The 17,844-nt window shown below is 38.6% G+C and overlaps 2 protein-coding genes across 2 annotated transcripts; both read left to right on the top strand.

Annotated features, from left to right (window-relative positions):
* The first annotated feature begins 363 nt into the window (after positions 1-363).
* Positions 364-7,067, top strand: LOC122399462. The gene is made up of 10 exons (XM_043400161.1): positions 364-964; positions 1,594-1,964; positions 2,089-2,308; positions 2,394-2,613; positions 2,766-3,058; positions 4,453-4,971; positions 5,117-5,490; positions 5,798-6,017; positions 6,084-6,303; positions 6,467-7,067. Exons 1-10 carry the CDS (start codon positions 481-483, stop codon positions 6,765-6,767), a joined length of 3,222 nt encoding a protein of 1,073 aa, XP_043256096.1. The 5' UTR covers positions 364-480; the 3' UTR covers positions 6,768-7,067.
* A 756-nt stretch (positions 7,068-7,823) lies between these two features.
* On the top strand, positions 7,824-17,154 carry LOC122399463. The gene is made up of 17 exons (XM_043400162.1): positions 7,824-8,344; positions 8,431-8,801; positions 9,206-9,425; positions 9,499-9,718; positions 9,902-10,192; positions 10,732-10,801; positions 10,942-11,515; positions 11,609-11,976; positions 12,053-12,272; positions 12,346-12,565; positions 13,030-13,318; positions 13,416-13,426; positions 13,888-14,414; positions 14,570-14,940; positions 15,161-15,380; positions 15,467-15,686; positions 16,241-17,154. Exons 1-17 carry the CDS (start codon positions 7,864-7,866, stop codon positions 16,539-16,541), a joined length of 4,974 nt encoding a protein of 1,657 aa, XP_043256097.1. The 5' UTR covers positions 7,824-7,863; the 3' UTR covers positions 16,542-17,154.
* Positions 17,155-17,844: the final 690 nt, after the last annotated feature.

A 17,844-nucleotide genomic window follows, 5' to 3' on the forward strand; every position in this document is an offset into this window, starting at 1 on the left:
CCCCACAATCGTTCTCCAATAAATTATCCATAACGCGTCTTAAAGTCGCAATCGATATCTTTCATTGTGCAATTGCCAAATATATCATTCAACTAGAAATTGATAACCGATGCCAACTCTTTATCATTGTTTGATTATTTTTTATGGTAATGACGAAAATTAGCACCATGTTACTCCTTTTGTCGTAATCGATGCCCCTATCTCGTAAAATTTTGAAAAGCAATCTACCTCCAACCATATTATCTCCAGTTTTTACGTACCTGAGACTCACGGCGTATCAGAGTAATATCTATCGCGCGTGTTGCATCTATGGATATCCTGATTATCCATCGTGACTTGGCGCTAACGTTTATAATTGGTAGTGACACCAGTAATGTACGCTCTTGACGTTCACCTTGCGTAAAGTTAAAGCAACGTCGAGATCTAACATTTAGTAGTCTCATAACCGGCTACGACAACAGTTCATCCACGGCAGCCAACATGAGATTCACCGTCTCGATCATACTCTCGATCGTGTGTGTTCTCTGCGTTGTGAAGCAACTGCAGTGCGCCAGGATACTTGCTATCGTTCCAACGCCTTCGTACAGTCACCAAATTCCGTTTCGTGCATTATGGCTCGAACTGAACAAACGCGGTCACGAGATAGTGTTCGTCAGTCCGATTCCCATCCCGAACTTGAATCTGACGAACTTTACTCAGATCGACGTCGGGGAAACGTTCAGATCAAGGGAGAAGATCGATTTCATCAAGTTGCGGTTCGAGCAGCAGTCCTGGAACACCTATCTAGAGGATTATCTTCTCGATGTGATTGACATGATTACAGAAAACGTGTTCAATAATACGGAAATGCAAAAACTGTACGCGCCCAATAATAGCGGCGCGAAATTTGACGTGGTCTTTGTCGAGTTACTCTACACGTCAGCTCTAAATGCCTTTGCTCACAGATTCGACGCACCGTTAATAGGTATTCAATAATACGTACTATATCGACGCTTCATCCTTTTCATAGAAAATTATGCAGAGTAATCCATGAATCGATTGTCACGATACTTGACCAGATCCTAATATGTATTTTAATCTAAATTTTTCACGAACTAACGCAGCAATTTAACGAATTGTTAGTCGTTGCATGTCTTTCGGTTGTAAAACTAAAATAACATTTGTTTCTGTTGGACAATTCGTACGAAATCCAAATATCTTGCTTATTATACCTTGCCCTGTCGACCAAGTGACTCCAAGTGTGTCAGCTGTTTCTTGCACGGTCAATTTTGAATCCAACTCAACCAGTGGCATTAAAATGTCATCGAATTTAGTAGGTCAGCCACTCCTAACGCTATTAAATCTGCCACACGATATACAATAACAACATAACACGTATTCTACAAATAAACCCGATAAAAGTTAACTAGAAATGACAACGAAATTTAAACAAAAGTTACACATTTAGTGATTGTCTTGGAAAAAGTCGAGAAAAGAGAATATGATCGAATAGATACTTGGTTTAAAATTGTTATAAAAATCATTCCATGTAACCTCAGAATTTTAGACTGCAGTACCATTATGATCAATCACGCGTGCTTCGTATGATCATAGGAGTCACCTCGCTAGGAGTTACTGCATTTAACGAGTATGTTCTTGGCGGGCTCGTTATACCATCGCACGATAATACGTGGGAAATGGAAGCGAGAATAGGATCAAACTTGTCATTCTGGAAGAGACTGGAAAATTACCTGGTTCTATGGCGTCACATATACCTCTACTATCACAACTTTGCTCCTCGTCAACAGAAATTGGCTGAAAAATACTTAGGAACGGATATACCATCGGTACTCGACATACAGAAAAATACAAGCGTTCTCTTTGTCAATCAAGCCAATGTTATTGCATCGGCTCGGCCGAGGCTCGCGAACATGATTACGTTCAGTTCGATCCACGTGGATAAAAACCCAAAATCCCTGCCAAAGGTAATTTTCACCGGATGCTGATCAAGACAAACGTATTCGTAGCTTTTATGAGTACTAGAGTACTATATATTTCATTATTTAGCAGCTAGGAATTTAATCACTATTACCAGTTTCGTAATTGCAGGATTTAAAGCGTTTCGTGGACGAGGCTACGGAAGGATTCGTCTATTTCAGCCTCGGTAGCAACGCGATGAGCTCAGATATGCCAAGAGAAACTCTTCAGGTTTTCCTGGATGTATTTGCCAAGTTGCCTTACAAAGTCGTGTGGAAATTCGAAAAGGAATTGCCGGAGAAGCCGGACAACGTCTTCATCGGACCTTGGTTCCCGCAACAGAGCATCCTCGGTACGATCGAACGATTTCTCGATCGTCTTCGTGTCGAACGAAAATTATAAACTGCTTGTAATTCGCTAAACTTTTTGATTTACAGCACACCCGAACATCAAGATGTTCATATACCAGGGAGGTCTACAAAGTTCCGAGGAGGCAGTACATTTCACGGTACCCCTTTTAGGACTTCCGGTGTTGGCGGATCAGGACTATCAAGTGCGCAGAATGGAAGCACTCGGGGTCGGCAAGGTTTTAGAAATCACGACTATACAGAGAGACGAGTTGGAAAGTGCCATTCTAGAGGTCATAACTGATAAAAAGTAGGTGTATGCATACTGTAATGCCAGTTTTCAAGTGACAATTTTTTTAACGATAGATAAAAATATCACAAAGCAAAGTTTTTAGACGTTACTTTAGGCGATAATGATAAAATTTGCCTGCTTGCCACGACTTTTATTTGCGATTGTTTCAGATATAAAGAAAACATGATTAAACTTAGGAGTATGATGAATGATAACCCCTACGATTTAATAAAACATCTTGCTTGGTGGACGGAATACGTGATTCGTTACAAAGGAACGCCACATCTTTATTCTAACTTGGCTCACCAACCATGGTACCAATACTGCGACATGGACGTCGTTATATTTTTAACAATCGTAATATTTACAGTACTTTACAGTGTGCTCTGTATAATAGCCAAAATCTCCAAGTATTTGTGCAAGCAGCCGCGAACGTCCTCAAGAAATAAAAAACAAAAGTTTAGTTAACTATTTAACTAACGATAGGATATGTAGTTTTAAGTTAGTTTTGAAATCAAAGAAACTTTTATTTATAACTTTTTTTTTAACTGTTGTTAACGTATAATTTAACTTCCTTGAGTGTATGAGACGACATTTTTAAATTACAGAAAACAATATTTTTATGTTGGTTCTTTTTACTATTTATTAAATAACGTAGAATCTTGTTAACGTTTACGGCGATGTGATAAACGAACAATTTTCTCAAAGTTAGATAGTTTATGTATTATTAATTAACTTTATATCGTAAGAAATGTAAAATGTATGGGTGTGTATGATTGCATATAATATTAGAAACGTAATTTTTATTTTTGAAAAGTTACTTAAAGGTGAACCAGTATAAATAAGATGACTGCATTTCTCTATCTATTTTGTCCTTCAAAATATGATATATTTGGGGCTATATTTAGGGTATACACGTGTAAGTAATAGTTATTTCGGATAGCGTGTGTTCGATATTTATAGTTATTACTCTGGTCAGTTTGAAGTAGGAACAGTATTTGTAAAATCCATCGAATTAATTGTTTATTTGTCAGGGAATAAAGAAATCGCTTCGAGCGATTAAAATTCGGATAATAAATTTTTTTAACAATGGAAATAGAATCTTGAGTCCCTTCTCTCCATTTATTCCTTTAACAATTTCTCTCCTAATCTTTATATGTACTTGGTTTAAAAAGTAAAAAATGTTCTTATTTCATTTTTTTAACTATTACGTGTATATATAATACATGCGTAGTTGAAAATTTCAAGAAATAATCTCGACGATCATAGGCATCAAAGATCGTGCATTCAGTGATATGACCATGAACGTTACCAACGTTGGGTGTACTATACGTACGTATGTAATCTAGAGTAATCAAGAGCAATGCTTAACGTCATGGAATTGTGACTGACACCATTATTTACTGCCCTATTAACGTAATATTTCTCTGAAGCTCTTCGTTAAATTTATTTTCGATTGCGATTCGAATATAATTTCGTTGCATCATCAATCAACTCTAAAATGAGTGATGACTATGCATAAATTGAAACAGTTCCCTCCTCCCATTTATGCCTCCACCACCCAGGAGCAAACTTTTCTTTTATCAACATATATATCCCCCTCGATAAGCAACGGGTAAAGTTAGGCTCAAATGGTTGTATCGTTTATCACGCAATGTACAGACGTGTTGAATGATCGAAGCAACACGTACTACATGTATGTACATAAATGAAAGCTTGTTTCAATACAATAGTTAGCACTGCTACTATCATGATTCATCAATTACGTTTACAGATGGCAGTACCCACTGAATACGTTAATGTCATCGTACGAGAGTTGACAGGAAGATAGTGATGAAATAATGTTCAGTATTTAAGGGACCGCCTCTAGTAACGGTTCTGGTACGCAGAGCATCATGAAGTTCAACGTTGCGAGCGTGTTCTCTATCGCGTGTGTATTATGCGTTGTGAGACAACTTGAGTGTGCTAGGATTTTGGCAATAGTGCCGACGCCTTCGTACAGTCATCAAATTCCGTATCGACCACTGTGGATCGAATTGAATAAACGCGGCCACGAAGTCGTGCTCGTGACCGCCAATCCCATTCCCGATTTGAATCTGACTAACTTCACTCAAATTAATGTCGGAGAATCTTACACCGCCATCAGACAGCACAACTTTATCCAGTTAAGATTCGAACAAATGACCTGGTTAGATTTTGCATACAGCCATATGTGGGATATGGCTAACAACTTTCTTGAACCAGTGTTCAATAATACGGATGTGAAGAAGCTGTACGCGCCTAATAGTGGCAGAGAATTCGACATTGTCTTGGCTGAAGTGCTCTTCATGCCCGCTATAGGCGTCTTCGCTCATAGATTCAAAGTGCCAATGATAGGTAACGTATGACACTCTCTTTACCAAAATTACAGTACAATATCAAAGGATGCACGCCCATTTACATGTGCGATAAACTACGTAAATGTATTGGATGCAAGATAAAATACTATTACTGAAAACTTAATACATATGTATGTCCCTAGAACTCACTTCGCTTGGAATGGTTGGATTTAATGAACACATACTGGGTGGAATCGTTTTGCCTTCGCACGAGTCCACCTGGGAAATGGAAGCAAATACAGGACCAAACCTGCCATTTTCGAAGAGATTGCACAATTACGTGTCCTTGTGGCACAGTATATACGACGCTTATCGGAGACTGGTACCTAGTCAACAGAAGCTGGCTGAAAAGTACTTTGGAACAGGCTTACCATTGATAACTGACATATTGAAGGAGAAAACTAGCCTCGTTTTTGTCAATCAAGCTGATGCAATCGCACCAGCGCGACCAAAGCTCGCGAATATGATCACGTTCACTTCGTTTCACGTAGACGAAAAACCGAAACCTTTACCGCAAGTACGTTTCGTCGCGCACGAATCTAGAACTTAAGAAATTCAATTTCACTACAACATTAATTTTGTCCACAAGGTATCTAAAAAGAACTAAATGAATTTGTCAAGCACTAGCACATCGGTGTTGTTAGTTATTTAAATTTATCTCAATTTCTTCACACATCGAAAAGAAAGTAGTAAGAGTGATATCTTTTATTTTTCATTTAACCATTTTATTTGCTAAATAAAACAGAAAGTATAGCAAGTAGGGCGGAAATACGGCCTAACCGAAAATAATATATGCATCGCTAATTTCAGTTTTCTGATTGCAGGATTTAAAACGTTTCGTGGACAGTGCTTCGAAAGGATTCATCTATTTCAATCTCGGTAGCAACGCGATGAGCTCAGATTTGCCAAACGAAACTCTACAGGTTTTCTTGGATGTGTTTGCCAAGTTGCCTTACAAGGTCGTGTGGAAATTCGAAAAGGAATTGCCGGGAAAGCCGGACAACGTCTTCATTGGATCTTGGTTGCCGCAACAGAGCATCCTCGGTACGATCGAACGATCTCTCGATCGTCTTCGTGTCGAACAAAAATTATAAACTTTTGGATTTACAGCACACCCGAACCTCAAGCTCTATATATACCAGGGAGGTCTACAAAGTACCGAGGAAGCTGTGCATTTCACGGTACCCCTTTTAGGACTTCCGGTGTTGGCGGATCAGGACTATCAAGTGCGCAGAATGGAAGCACTCGGGGTCTGCAAAGTTTTAGAAATCACGACTATTCAGAGAGGTGAATTGGAAAGTGCCATTCGAGAGGTCATGACTGATAAAAAGTAAGTATATACATACGTGTGTGTGTGTGTGTGTGTGTGTGTGTACATATGTGTGGGCAACTTAAAAAAAACGAAAAAGAATTCATAATGGAGACTTTCTATTGCTTTGAAGGATGATTATAAAAAACACTTAATGACAATAATTTTATTTTAATTTTTTCAGATATAAGGAAAATATGATTCGACTGAAGGATACGGTTTATGACAGACCTTATAATTTAGTGGAGCACCTTGCTTGGTGGACGGAATTTGTGATTCGTCACGATGGAGCACCACACCTTCGTTCCAGCTTAGCTAAACAGCCATGGTATCAATATTGCGATATGGACATCGTAGTATTCTTGACGATCGTAGCATGTATAGTTATTGCAATCGCGTTCACAGTAATTATCAAATTTATCGGTTGTTTGCACAGCTTGTTAAGGCCAGGATTACCACAAAATCAGAAACAGAAGGTTAGTTAACGATGTAGAACAAATATGCAACATTGAATCAGTTATAATCGGCTGAAATCGCGTTTTAATATATTCTATAATATTTTAATGTTATTTAATTATAAAAAGTGATACGGGTCAGGAGTTTTGTAGTAACGAAGTATGCTGTTCAGAAATTGAAAATCTATATTTTTTATACGAGTGAATGTTTGTGAATGATCAATTGCAAAATCAATTATTTTTTATTACGAGTCTCGTACCAATTAATGTAAGATTTTCAGAAATAGCACTCTTTTTATATTTGCGACAGGACAAATGTTTGTAAATTCATAGGGCAATAAATGAACATTTTCAAGAAGAATATGTGTTTTCTGTTGTATTATACGAACATGTATAATTCAAATTCCTCGTGGAAAAAGACATCAAACGATTCTTTACCGTCTAGCGGTAATATTGAATGCTTTGCCCGTTTGATATGTTGCCAATCATGCGAGTGTATGATAATAAAGAAAACTATAATCCTTACCAACTTACTCCTACGTCTGTCGCTCGTACAATCATTTTGGAATTCGAGGCTTCGTTTTCAAGATACCAACAATTAAGGTTTCCACGTGCTTTAAGAAAGTTACATTACAATAAAAAGAGAATAATACTGGAACATTTATAATTGTCGATTATCACAAATACGGTTTACACAAAAATATTTCCCGACGCACAGTTCTCGGCAGCTTTGGTCACGTTTTAGTTCAGCACAAAAAGAAACATCAAAACGCAAATAATTGCCTTTTCAAACGTATTACATCACTGAAAAAAATTCCAAACCAAGTAACACGCGACCAGTTGAAGAATGATGAAGCATTTTCCATTTTTCCAAACACCCGTCTTACTGTATTTTTATTACGATAAGTGACACACGATTATGCAATTAGAAGCTGCTGTTATTTGTAGTTGTGGTGTCATCTAACTGGAGCACAATGACTTTACATTAACAACGTTTTTAATTAAAATTATCAGCGGATACGACAACGTAATCTGAATCGGATATATATATCTTTTACGCGATAGCGATTAAGAGGGGAGTAGCTTCATAACCGGCGCTCGTAATAGTTCAGTCGCGCTCGGTACCATGAAGTTCAATGTTGCAGCTATACTCTCGGTGGTGTGCGTCCTCTTTACTGTGAAGCAAATACAGTGTGTTAGGATCCTCGCGATCATCCCTACGCCTTCGTACAGCCACCAAATTCCCTTCCGACCATTATGGATAGAACTGAATAAACGCGGCCACGAAGTCGTTCTAATCACACCGAATCCCATCTCAAACCTGAATCTAACGAAATTCACACAAATCGACATCGGGGCATCTTATAAAGTTCTCAGAGATATCAATTTTGTGCATCATCGATTCGAACATGTTTCCTGCTTGAAATTCATAGAGGACAATCTATTTTCAATGGCCGAGGATATTACGCATCACGTGCTAAATCATACGGATGTGATAAAGTTGTACGCCCCTAACAGCAACGAACACTTTGACTTGATAATGACCGAACTTCTCATCACGCCAGCCATATACACCTTCGCTCATCGATTCAATGCTCCTTTAATAGGTATTGTTTCTTTCTACCGAACATATTAATCGTTTTTGTGGAAAATGATGGGGGCCATAAATCACGCATATTTTGTACGACCGTAGGACTTTCCTCGCTAGGAACAATTTCATTTAACAATCACATCCAAGGTGGACTCGTCTTACCTTCGCACGAGGCCACCTGGGAAATGGAAGACAACACAGGACCGAACCTGCCATTCTGGAAGAGACTGCAAAATTATGTGAATCTGTGGCACAATACGTACATTTTATACAATTACTTCATTCCCCTTCAACAGAAGCTGGCCGAACAGTATTTCGGACCGGATATACCGCCGTTACTTGACATACAGAAGAACGTCAGTGCCGTGTTTGTTAATGAGGCCGATGCCATGACACCAGCTCGACCAAAGCTCACAAACATGATCTCGTTCACTTCGTTCCATGTGGATCAAAACCCGAAACCACTCCCGAAGGTATTATACGTATAAGGAGATTTAAGTAATTCTGAATTACATAATTAGAATTTCACTTTTGCTTAATTTAACAAAAATTTGAAAATGAAAAAGTGTTATAATTGCATTAGATCTCATTGTCAGAAAAATGACAAAGACGTGTTGGCGAGGCTCGGTTATTAGGATTATATGTGTATATATATGTATATATGTATAACGTTGAGACCTAACTCGTGCCACCCAGCAGCAGAAATTGATGAGAATAGATCGTGATCATATAAGCGGACAAATTTTGTACCCACTATTCCGTCAATATTAACGAGCGACGACTATAGAAGAGACTGTAAACTGTGGGATATCCCCGAAGAACACTAAAGCACTATTGCTTTCCTTGAAGATAATTTTCTATAATTCTAAAATTACAGGAATTGAAGCATTTCGTCGATAACGCACGCGAGGGATTTATCTACTTTAGTCTTGGCAGCAATGCAAGAAGTTCAGATTTGCCGAAAGATACGTTACAAGTTTTTCTGGACGTGTTCGCCAAGTTGCCTTACAAAATCGTGTGGAAGTTCGAGAAGGACCTGCCAGGGAAACCGAAAAATGTATTCATCGGATCATGGTTTCCTCAACAGAGCATCCTCGGTACTGTAATAATTGTTTTAAGCAGCGATAGAAATTGTTCACCTTAATGATTGACGGAGATTTTGTTCCGCAGCCCATCCTAACATCAAATTGTTCATATACCAAGGAGGTCTACAGAGCAGCGAGGAAGCTGTACATTTCACTGTTCCGCTTCTAGGATTTCCTGTGATGGGAGATCAGCCATATCAAACTAAAAGAATGGAGACTCTTGGTGTAGGGAAACGTTTAGATCTTACTTCTGTCACGAGGGACGAGTTGGAAGGTGCAATCAAAGAAATCATAACTGATAAGCAGTACGTGTCATCCTGAATTATGGAAAATATTTTTTTCTACGCCAATCGGTGAATTTGTGCATTTCTATAACTCACTACAATAGAGCTTTAATAATGAAGAAAAATTCTAGAATGGGAATTAAAAATGGAGGGACAGAAATTCAAAAAATGAAGTTCATCTGTTAACTATATCGTATATTTCAGATATAAGAAGAAAATGATCGAACTCAAGGAAACCATTAATGACAGACCGTACGATTTAATGGAGCACCTTGCTTGGTGGACGGAATATGTGATCCGTCACAAAGGAGCCCCGCATCTACGAACCAGTTTAGCTAGACAACCATGGTACCAACGTCACGACATGGACATCATAGTATTCCTGACGACCGTAGCATCTATAATAGTTTTAATTAAGCTCATCACGACTGTCAAACTTGTCGTGTATTTAAACAAAAACAGTAAATCCATAAACCAAAAACACAAAATTAATTAGTCGTATAATAGTATTGTACGCGATATCAAATTAGCTTCAATTGCATGGAGAATGAAATGTTACGTGTTCTAGAGTAACGAGTGAATTATGTAATGTTGATAACGGAAGCAATACGCGTCAAGTGTTTCGTAATAACAAATCGCGATGACTTTTAGATACATATTGTTATTATTTATAACCGACAAATCGAATGTAATAAAACTATGTTCGAGCTATAATTAAATACTATGACACTATTCTTTACCTACATACAAACAAACGTCCCCACGAATGTCTCGTAAACTCGTCTAAATGTTTTTATCTAATTTTAATCTCCAGTGCTACTTAATAAAGCTTTGTCTAACATTACGATATATAGTGACGGTGCATATAATGTTAAAATTGTTGATTGTCTTTGCAATCACATGGTTACTGAACTTGCAGTTACTTATCATTAAAATTTCAGGGGATTTCACGTATTCGGTAATGATAATGCTAAGCTCTAGACGTCGCGTCTTCACATCCTTTTACGATATACAGCTCTGTCATTTATATCGAGTTGTTCATCGTTACTAGTCAATACAACACGAGCTATGCCCACAAATCACGAACGATTAAATAAGCCACGAGTAATAAAAAACATGATATAAGGAACACGCACCGCGCATGTGTAATTGGGAGTTGTTGTCACTTAAGGTTGCGATATCACTTGACTAGATATCATGACTTTGCAGTAAGGTATATAGATTAAACTATCATTGGTCACAAGCATCTGTTTAAAATAGACTCTTGGTGCAAGCCTGTTTCAAAGTTTAGTGTTTCTGTGACCGGCCTACACAGTGGATCATTCGCGGCGTGCACAATGAAGTTCAGTGTCGCGACCATACTTTTGGTGGTGTCTTTCCTTTTTGCCGCGAAGCAGATCCATTGCGCCAGGATCCTCGCGATCGTACCAACACCTTCGTACAGTCACCAAATTCCATTTCGACCATTATGGATCAATCTGAATAAGCACGGTCACGAAATTGTTTTCATCACCGCGAATCCTATCCCTAACCTGAATCTAACGAAATTCACCCAAATCGATGTCAGCTCGACCTACCCTGCTGTCAAAGAAATCAATTTCGTCCGCCTTCGATTCGAGCAGGTTTCTTGCCTGAAATTAATCGAGGACAATATCCTTCCAATAAGTGACAATGTAGTGGTAGACGTGCTGAATCATACGGATGTGAGAAAATTGTACGCGCCTAACAGCAACGAACATTTCGACCTGGTGATGATTGAAATGCTCATGATGCCAGCTCTGTATGCCTTTGCGCATAGGTTCAACGCGCCTCTGATAGGTAACTTTTTCAATAAAAAATTAACGATCGTTTAACGAGATGCGTATCTGGTTGTTCATCATCTTACGATCACAACACTTTGTACGATCACAGGTGTCACGACGCTAGGTATTACTACATTTAATGAGCACGTTTTCGGCGGGCCCATCCTGCCTTCGCACGAGGCCACCTGGGAAATGGACGCGAACACAGGACCAAACCTGCCATTCTGGAAGAGGCTGAAAAATTTTTGGGACTTGTGGCGCAGCGTGTACATCATTTACAATGAACTCGTTCCCCGTCATCAAAAAGTAGCCGAGAAGTATTTCGGACCTTTGCCGCCATTGCTCGACATACAAAAGAACATCAGTGTCGTGTTTGTCAATCAGGCTGAAGCTATGGTAGCGGCACGGCCTAAACTCCCGAACTTGATCACGTTTACCTCGTTCCACGTTGCTGATAATGTGAAACCACTGCCTCAGGTGCGTTTCATCGCGCTCGGATTATTGTTACCACGTCTGCACATGGAGATAACTATGTACAATTTTATGATCCCAGGATTTAAAACGATTCGTGGACGACGCGCGCCAGGGTTTCATCTACTTTAGTCTTGGTAGCAATGCAAGAAGTTCAGATTTACCCGAAGAAACCTTACAAGTTTTTCTCGACGTGTTCGCCAAGTTGCCTTACAAAGTCGTGTGGAAGTTTGAGAAGGATCTGCCAGGGAAATCGAAAAACGTATTCATCGGGTCATGGTTCACTCAACAGACCATCCTCGGTACTGCGATAATTGTTTTAAGCAGCGATAGAAATCGTACACCTTAATGATTGACGGAGATTTTGTTTTGCAGCCCATCCTAACATCAAGTTGTTCATATACCAAGGAGGTCTACAGAGCAGCGAGGAAGCTGTACATTTCACTGTTCCGCTTCTAGGAATTCCTGTGTTGGGAGATCAGATATATCAAACTGACAGAATGGAGACTCTTGGTGTAGGGAAACGTTTAGATCTTACTACTGTCACGAGAGACGAGTTGGAAGGTGCAATTAAAGAAATTATAAATAATAAAGAGTAAGTATAACCCGAGTGGCCGAGTATGCCTTTATACAAATGTATCTTTTTGCTTATTTCCGTGGATGCTATTAGGTTCTTTACAATTCTAAGCATATTTACTTATAACATAACAATTGCGTGATTGATATTAATACGACTAAACAAAACTGTCTATAACATATTATTGACCACGTGGTAGCAAAATAAGTTTCTAACTAATAAAAAATAAGTAATAATTTTATTTATTGATACACGAGATAAAACTACTAGTAAAATTGAAAGCTATTCGTACATATAAGCGTGATAGATAAGCGCGTATGAACACTTCTGTATGACATTCCAATTTCTGATACTATCTTTGTACGATGATGACTGTCAAGAATAAAAGATTAAAAGTTCACAGCCAAGTAATCGTAACTTTATCGATTTAATCATTCATGATAAAGTTTTCGTACAGACTACAACTATGTCGTGTTTTCCAGATATAAGAGAAAAATGATTGAACTCAAGGAGCTCGTTAACGACAGGCCCTACGATTTAATGGAGCATCTTGTTTGGTGGACGGAGTATGTGATTCGCCATAAAGGTGCCCCCCATCTTCGATCCAGTTTGGCCCACCAACCATGGTATCAACGTTACGACACGGACATTGTTATATTCTTAACGATTATAGGGTTTATAATAATTTCTAGCGTACTTAGTTTAATTGTCAAAGCTATCCTGTTTTTCTATACAAGGAGCCAGTCATGTTCCGCGAATCAGAAAAAAAAGGTTAATTAACAGTATAACAATACTCTACGGAATTAAAAATTAATAAAGAATGAAGTGTTGAGTGTTTTGGATGAAACCAAATACGTATGTAATGTAGTCGACGGACAAGTATTTTACTATTATCGTATCTCAAACAGTATAAGAACCTTAAAAGACTTTATCTAAGCAATTGTAACTTTTAGTATCACGTTTGCCATTGACATTGTCACTCCGAAATTCTAATATAATTACATATGTGTAAGTAAGAACTTAAAAAATTATAAATTATGTGATATTTATAGGGAATATGTAATTATTTAAAAATAAAAATGATTAATAATAATAAATAATCGTTGAATATTTTTCCTCGCGCAATAGTACATGCCAAACATGCATATCGATCTTTTGCAACGCGCGTCGATATAATGCATTTGACAGAAGTTAAGGTTGAACAAAGAAACAGATATCTCGCATGTCCGTAAATACTCAACTATCATGACTCGGAGATTACGATTCTGGATTGCATCGGCACTGATAATGCACGGTCATGATGCTCGTATCCCGTAAAATGACAACATCGGAACGTCTAGTAGTTCTACAACCGTTTCTAGCATCGGTTCGTTCGCGTGCATCGCGATGAAGTGTTCCGTCGCAACCATACTTTCTGTCGCGTGTGTCTTCTGTGTCGTGAAGCAACTACAATGCGCCAGGATCCTAGCAATAGTCCCGACGCCATCGTACAGTCATCAGATTCCTTATCGACCGTTATGGTTCGAACTGCACAAACGGGGCCACGAAATCGTCCTCGTCACTGCGAATCCTATTCCCGACTTGAATCTGACGAACTTCACTCAGATTAACGTTGCAGGATCTTACGCCGATTTAAGGCGAATCGAGTTCATCACCCTTCGCTTCCAACAGATGTCCTGGTTATCTTTCTTAGACCAGAATTTGTTGCATTTGTGTGACGTTTTTTCACATCAGGTATTCAATAACACGGAGATGAAGAAGATGTACGCTCCTAACAGTTCCACAAAATTTGATGTAGTGATGGCTGAGATGTTGTACATGCCCGCCATTTATGCATTTGCTCACAGATTTAACGCCCCCTTAATAGGTAATAGCACAAGTCGCGACAATAATTCTCACGTCCAGTCTAGGCATAGAACCAAAGAACTCTTAATTTTCCAATTGATTGAAACTGATTGAAATAATAGTTGGAGCCAAGTGATCATCGATTAAAACAACTACAACAGATTTGTATGACCGTAGGACTCAGCTCGCTGGGGATTCTTGCAATTAACGAACACGCTCTCGGTGGTTTCGTGCTGCCTTCGCACGAGTACACTTGGGAATTGGAAGCAAACACAGGATCGAACCTGTCATTCTGGAAAAGGTTGCAAAATTATGTGAACCTGTGGAGAAGTCTGTATTACATCTATCACGAGCACTTTCCCCATCATCAGACGCTAGCCGAAGGATACCTTGGAACGGATCTACCACCATTGCTAGACATACTGAAAAACACCAGTCTTATATTTGTCAATCAAGCTAATGTTATGACCCCAGCTCGACCGATGCTCGCGAATATGGTCACGTTTACGTCGTTCCACGTAGACGAAAAACCGAAACCCCTGCCGAAGGTAATCATTGTATATTAATCAAAGTCATCAGCACTGTCACTCATAAGTGGTCCAATCCGAAGAAGTAAAGTAATTATTGAAAGATGTAAAAGTAGATATCTATTCAGGAAAGGATAAAATGTTTAGATAAACCGTAAATAAAATCTTTGTAAACCGCTGATAAACGAGATAATGTTCACAAGTCCATAATCTACGTGAATCACTAGACTTTTAATTGCAGGATTTACAACGCTTCCTGGACAGCGCATCGGAAGGATTCATCTATTTCAGTCTCGGTAGCAACGCGATGAGCTCAGATATGCCAAGAGAAACTCTTCAGGTTTTCTTGGATGTATTTGCCAAGTTGCCTTACAAAGTCGTGTGGAAGTTTGAGAAGGAATGGTCAGATAAGCCGGACAATATCTATGTCAATCCATGGTTCTCTCAGCAGAGCATCCTCGGTACCGCTACACGCCTTTTCTTGGACGTATACGTCAGCGGCATAAATTATTGACTTGTTGCGATTAACCGAGACTTTGTTACACAGCACACCGAAACATCAAGCTGTTCATATACCAGGGAGGTCTACAAAGTTCCGAGGAGGCAGTGCATTTCACGGTACCCCTTTTAGGACTTCCGGTGTTGGCGGATCAGGACTATCAAGTGCGCAGAATGGAAGCACTCGGGGTCGGCAAGGTTTTAGAAATCACGACTATACAGAGAGACGAGTTGGAAAGTGCCATTCGAGAGATCATAACTGATAGAAAGTAAGTTTATACAGGGTGTTAAAATGTGGCAAAATTAAAAAGTTTCGAATCGTTCTGAAAAAATTATTTTCGGTTACGGGGATCGATTACAAATCATTTTTGGTGAATACACATACCCCCAAAATCCTACGCATTTTCGAGAAAAATCAAGACGAGTATATCCAAGAGTGATAGACAGAAGAAAAGAGATATTGAAAATCATGGAAGTCATCCTGTGGTTGAATAGTACTATTAGAATTAAATACAGGTTGGAAAAGAAATATCCTCCTCGAAGGAAGAATAATATGATAAGATGAGTAAGAGGAATAGGTACAATGTTGTGTAATTTTTGCTTAATCACGAGTTGCTTACCGAAACATCGATATGAACCATGATTCCGTCCGCGACAAAATTCGTTTCTCGATAGAATTACATTTGACGAACATTGTTTGAAAAGTGACTTGATAAAAGAGATAAAATTTCCATTGTTACAGCTACAAAAATTTTTATCTTGCCATTTTAAACACTGATGACGGCATATAGTTTTCAACACTCAAATGTTATAATTATTTCAGATATAAGGAAAATATGATTCGTCTCAAGAATACCGTCAATGACAACCCTTACAATTTAGTGGATCATCTAGCTTGGTGGACAGAATACGTGATTCGTCACGAAGGTGCCCCTCATCTTCGTTCCAACTTGGCTCACCAACCATGGTATCAACGTAGCGACATGGACATCGTGGCATTCTTGATACTCGCAACATGTCTACTAGTTTTAATCGCGTATAAAATATTTGCCAAAATCTTTGCGCATTTCGGCAATCAGGAATGCAGAGCATTTCCAGGAAATCAAAAGCAGAAAGTCAGTTAACCATGTGACGACAGGATATGCAACTTCAAAGTAATATCAATGAGTCAACGAAACAAGTTTCAACTGCACTGTATATTTGTAGTAATTAGTGAAAGATTAAATAAGGATTGATACAAAATTTCCTCGAAATCTCATGTGCTTGTAAATTTCGAGCAATCGCAAATAACGATAACAAGAATATTTTATTATAAAATACAATAATTGTATATTAATGCCACTGTGTAATTATTGTGGCCGGAAAATTGGGGTTGTTTGGATTGACAATGCGAGCTTGATAATTAGAAATTAATTATCGTATATTTTCGTTTGTGCGGCAGAAATTATTTGGGAACGAATGGCCCAGATTCGAGTGAATTTTGTCCCCGCGATACATATTTCAGTGTCCTTCGTTAAAATATATTGCCATTAATATGCCTTGTTGAATTAGATATCAGATCGATGTTAATCAAAATTGTTTTTATCGCTCGGCCAACAGGATACGTCATCAACGAGTTAAATGGAAACCGCAGAAAATTTATTAGGACGTTTCTGGGTTAATGAGTAGTCGACTTGCATCTGCGCTCGAGATATGCTATTTTCGAGTATGCAATGTAACCGCTTTGAAAATTTAATACGGCCGTGTAAAAGTTTGCATGATAGGTGCTTGCATCGAAAATAGCGACCAAAAAACATTTCACGACTAAAATTCTATATTTGTCTCTTATTTTTCCACTTTGTACAGTAAAATCATACGTTTCGGCTCTCGTTGATACAAGCTGATCGAAACAAAACTGCAACTCTTAATTTTGTTCATAAATAAACTGTAAATGTAAATATTTAGTAATCGATCCCATTTTATCGTCTATAATTTTAGCCCTGAAAAAATAAACATTTCCACGGGTTCAAGTTCTTTGGTAGCAGCTAGCAGTGAAAGCGTCGTTTTGAAACCTCAAAGGTACTTGCTAAACCCAAATTTGAAATTTAAAATACAGTTGCAACCGAACTAAAGGCTGACAGACAAACTATTCGTAACTAGGGATATTTGAAAAAGCGACGAAGGATAAAGGTACTGGCACGTTTGAACGATGAATAACTTTGGAGGGAAGGTGCACCGTCGATCAACAGTTTTACGATATCCGCAGGTTCCGATGCTCGATTCTTTCGATCTCTTAATTCCAAAACATTATTTGCCCATATCCCTGGCTGGCGATGTATTTCCTAGATATTTGTAAATAATAAGAATAAGAGAAAATCGCGCGCGTTGGAGGAACCGCGAAACCGTTTGTCACTCTGTAAGGGCACGTCTAAACAAGACGATCGGTGC

This window comes from Colletes gigas, unplaced genomic scaffold, assembly GCF_013123115.1.
Source record: "Colletes gigas isolate AHSC1104 unplaced genomic scaffold, ASM1312311v1 Colletes_gigas_Sc00013, whole genome shotgun sequence".
Lineage (NCBI taxonomy): Eukaryota > Metazoa > Arthropoda > Insecta > Hymenoptera > Colletidae > Colletes > Colletes gigas.

Bases quoted from the DNA above. Each gene is read 5' to 3' on its own strand.
- LOC122399462 (XM_043400161.1), top strand. From the start codon at position 481: ATGAGATTCACCGTCTCGATCATACTCTCGATCGTGTGTGTTCTCTGC. The intron at 1,965-2,088 runs GTAATTTTCACC...TCGTAATTGCAG, and splicing joins ACCCAAAATCCCTGCCAAAG to GATTTAAAGCGTTTCGTGGA. The intron at 6,018-6,083 runs GTACGATCGAAC...TTGGATTTACAG, and splicing joins GCCGCAACAGAGCATCCTCG to CACACCCGAACCTCAAGCTC.
- LOC122399463 (XM_043400162.1), top strand. From the start codon at position 7,864: ATGAAGTTCAATGTTGCAGCTATACTCTCGGTGGTGTGCGTCCTCTTT. The intron at 10,193-10,731 runs GTCGTATAATAG...ATTTATATCGAG, and splicing joins CAAAAACACAAAATTAATTA to TTGTTCATCGTTACTAGTCA. The intron at 14,415-14,569 runs GTAATAGCACAA...GTATGACCGTAG, and splicing joins ATTTAACGCCCCCTTAATAG to GACTCAGCTCGCTGGGGATT.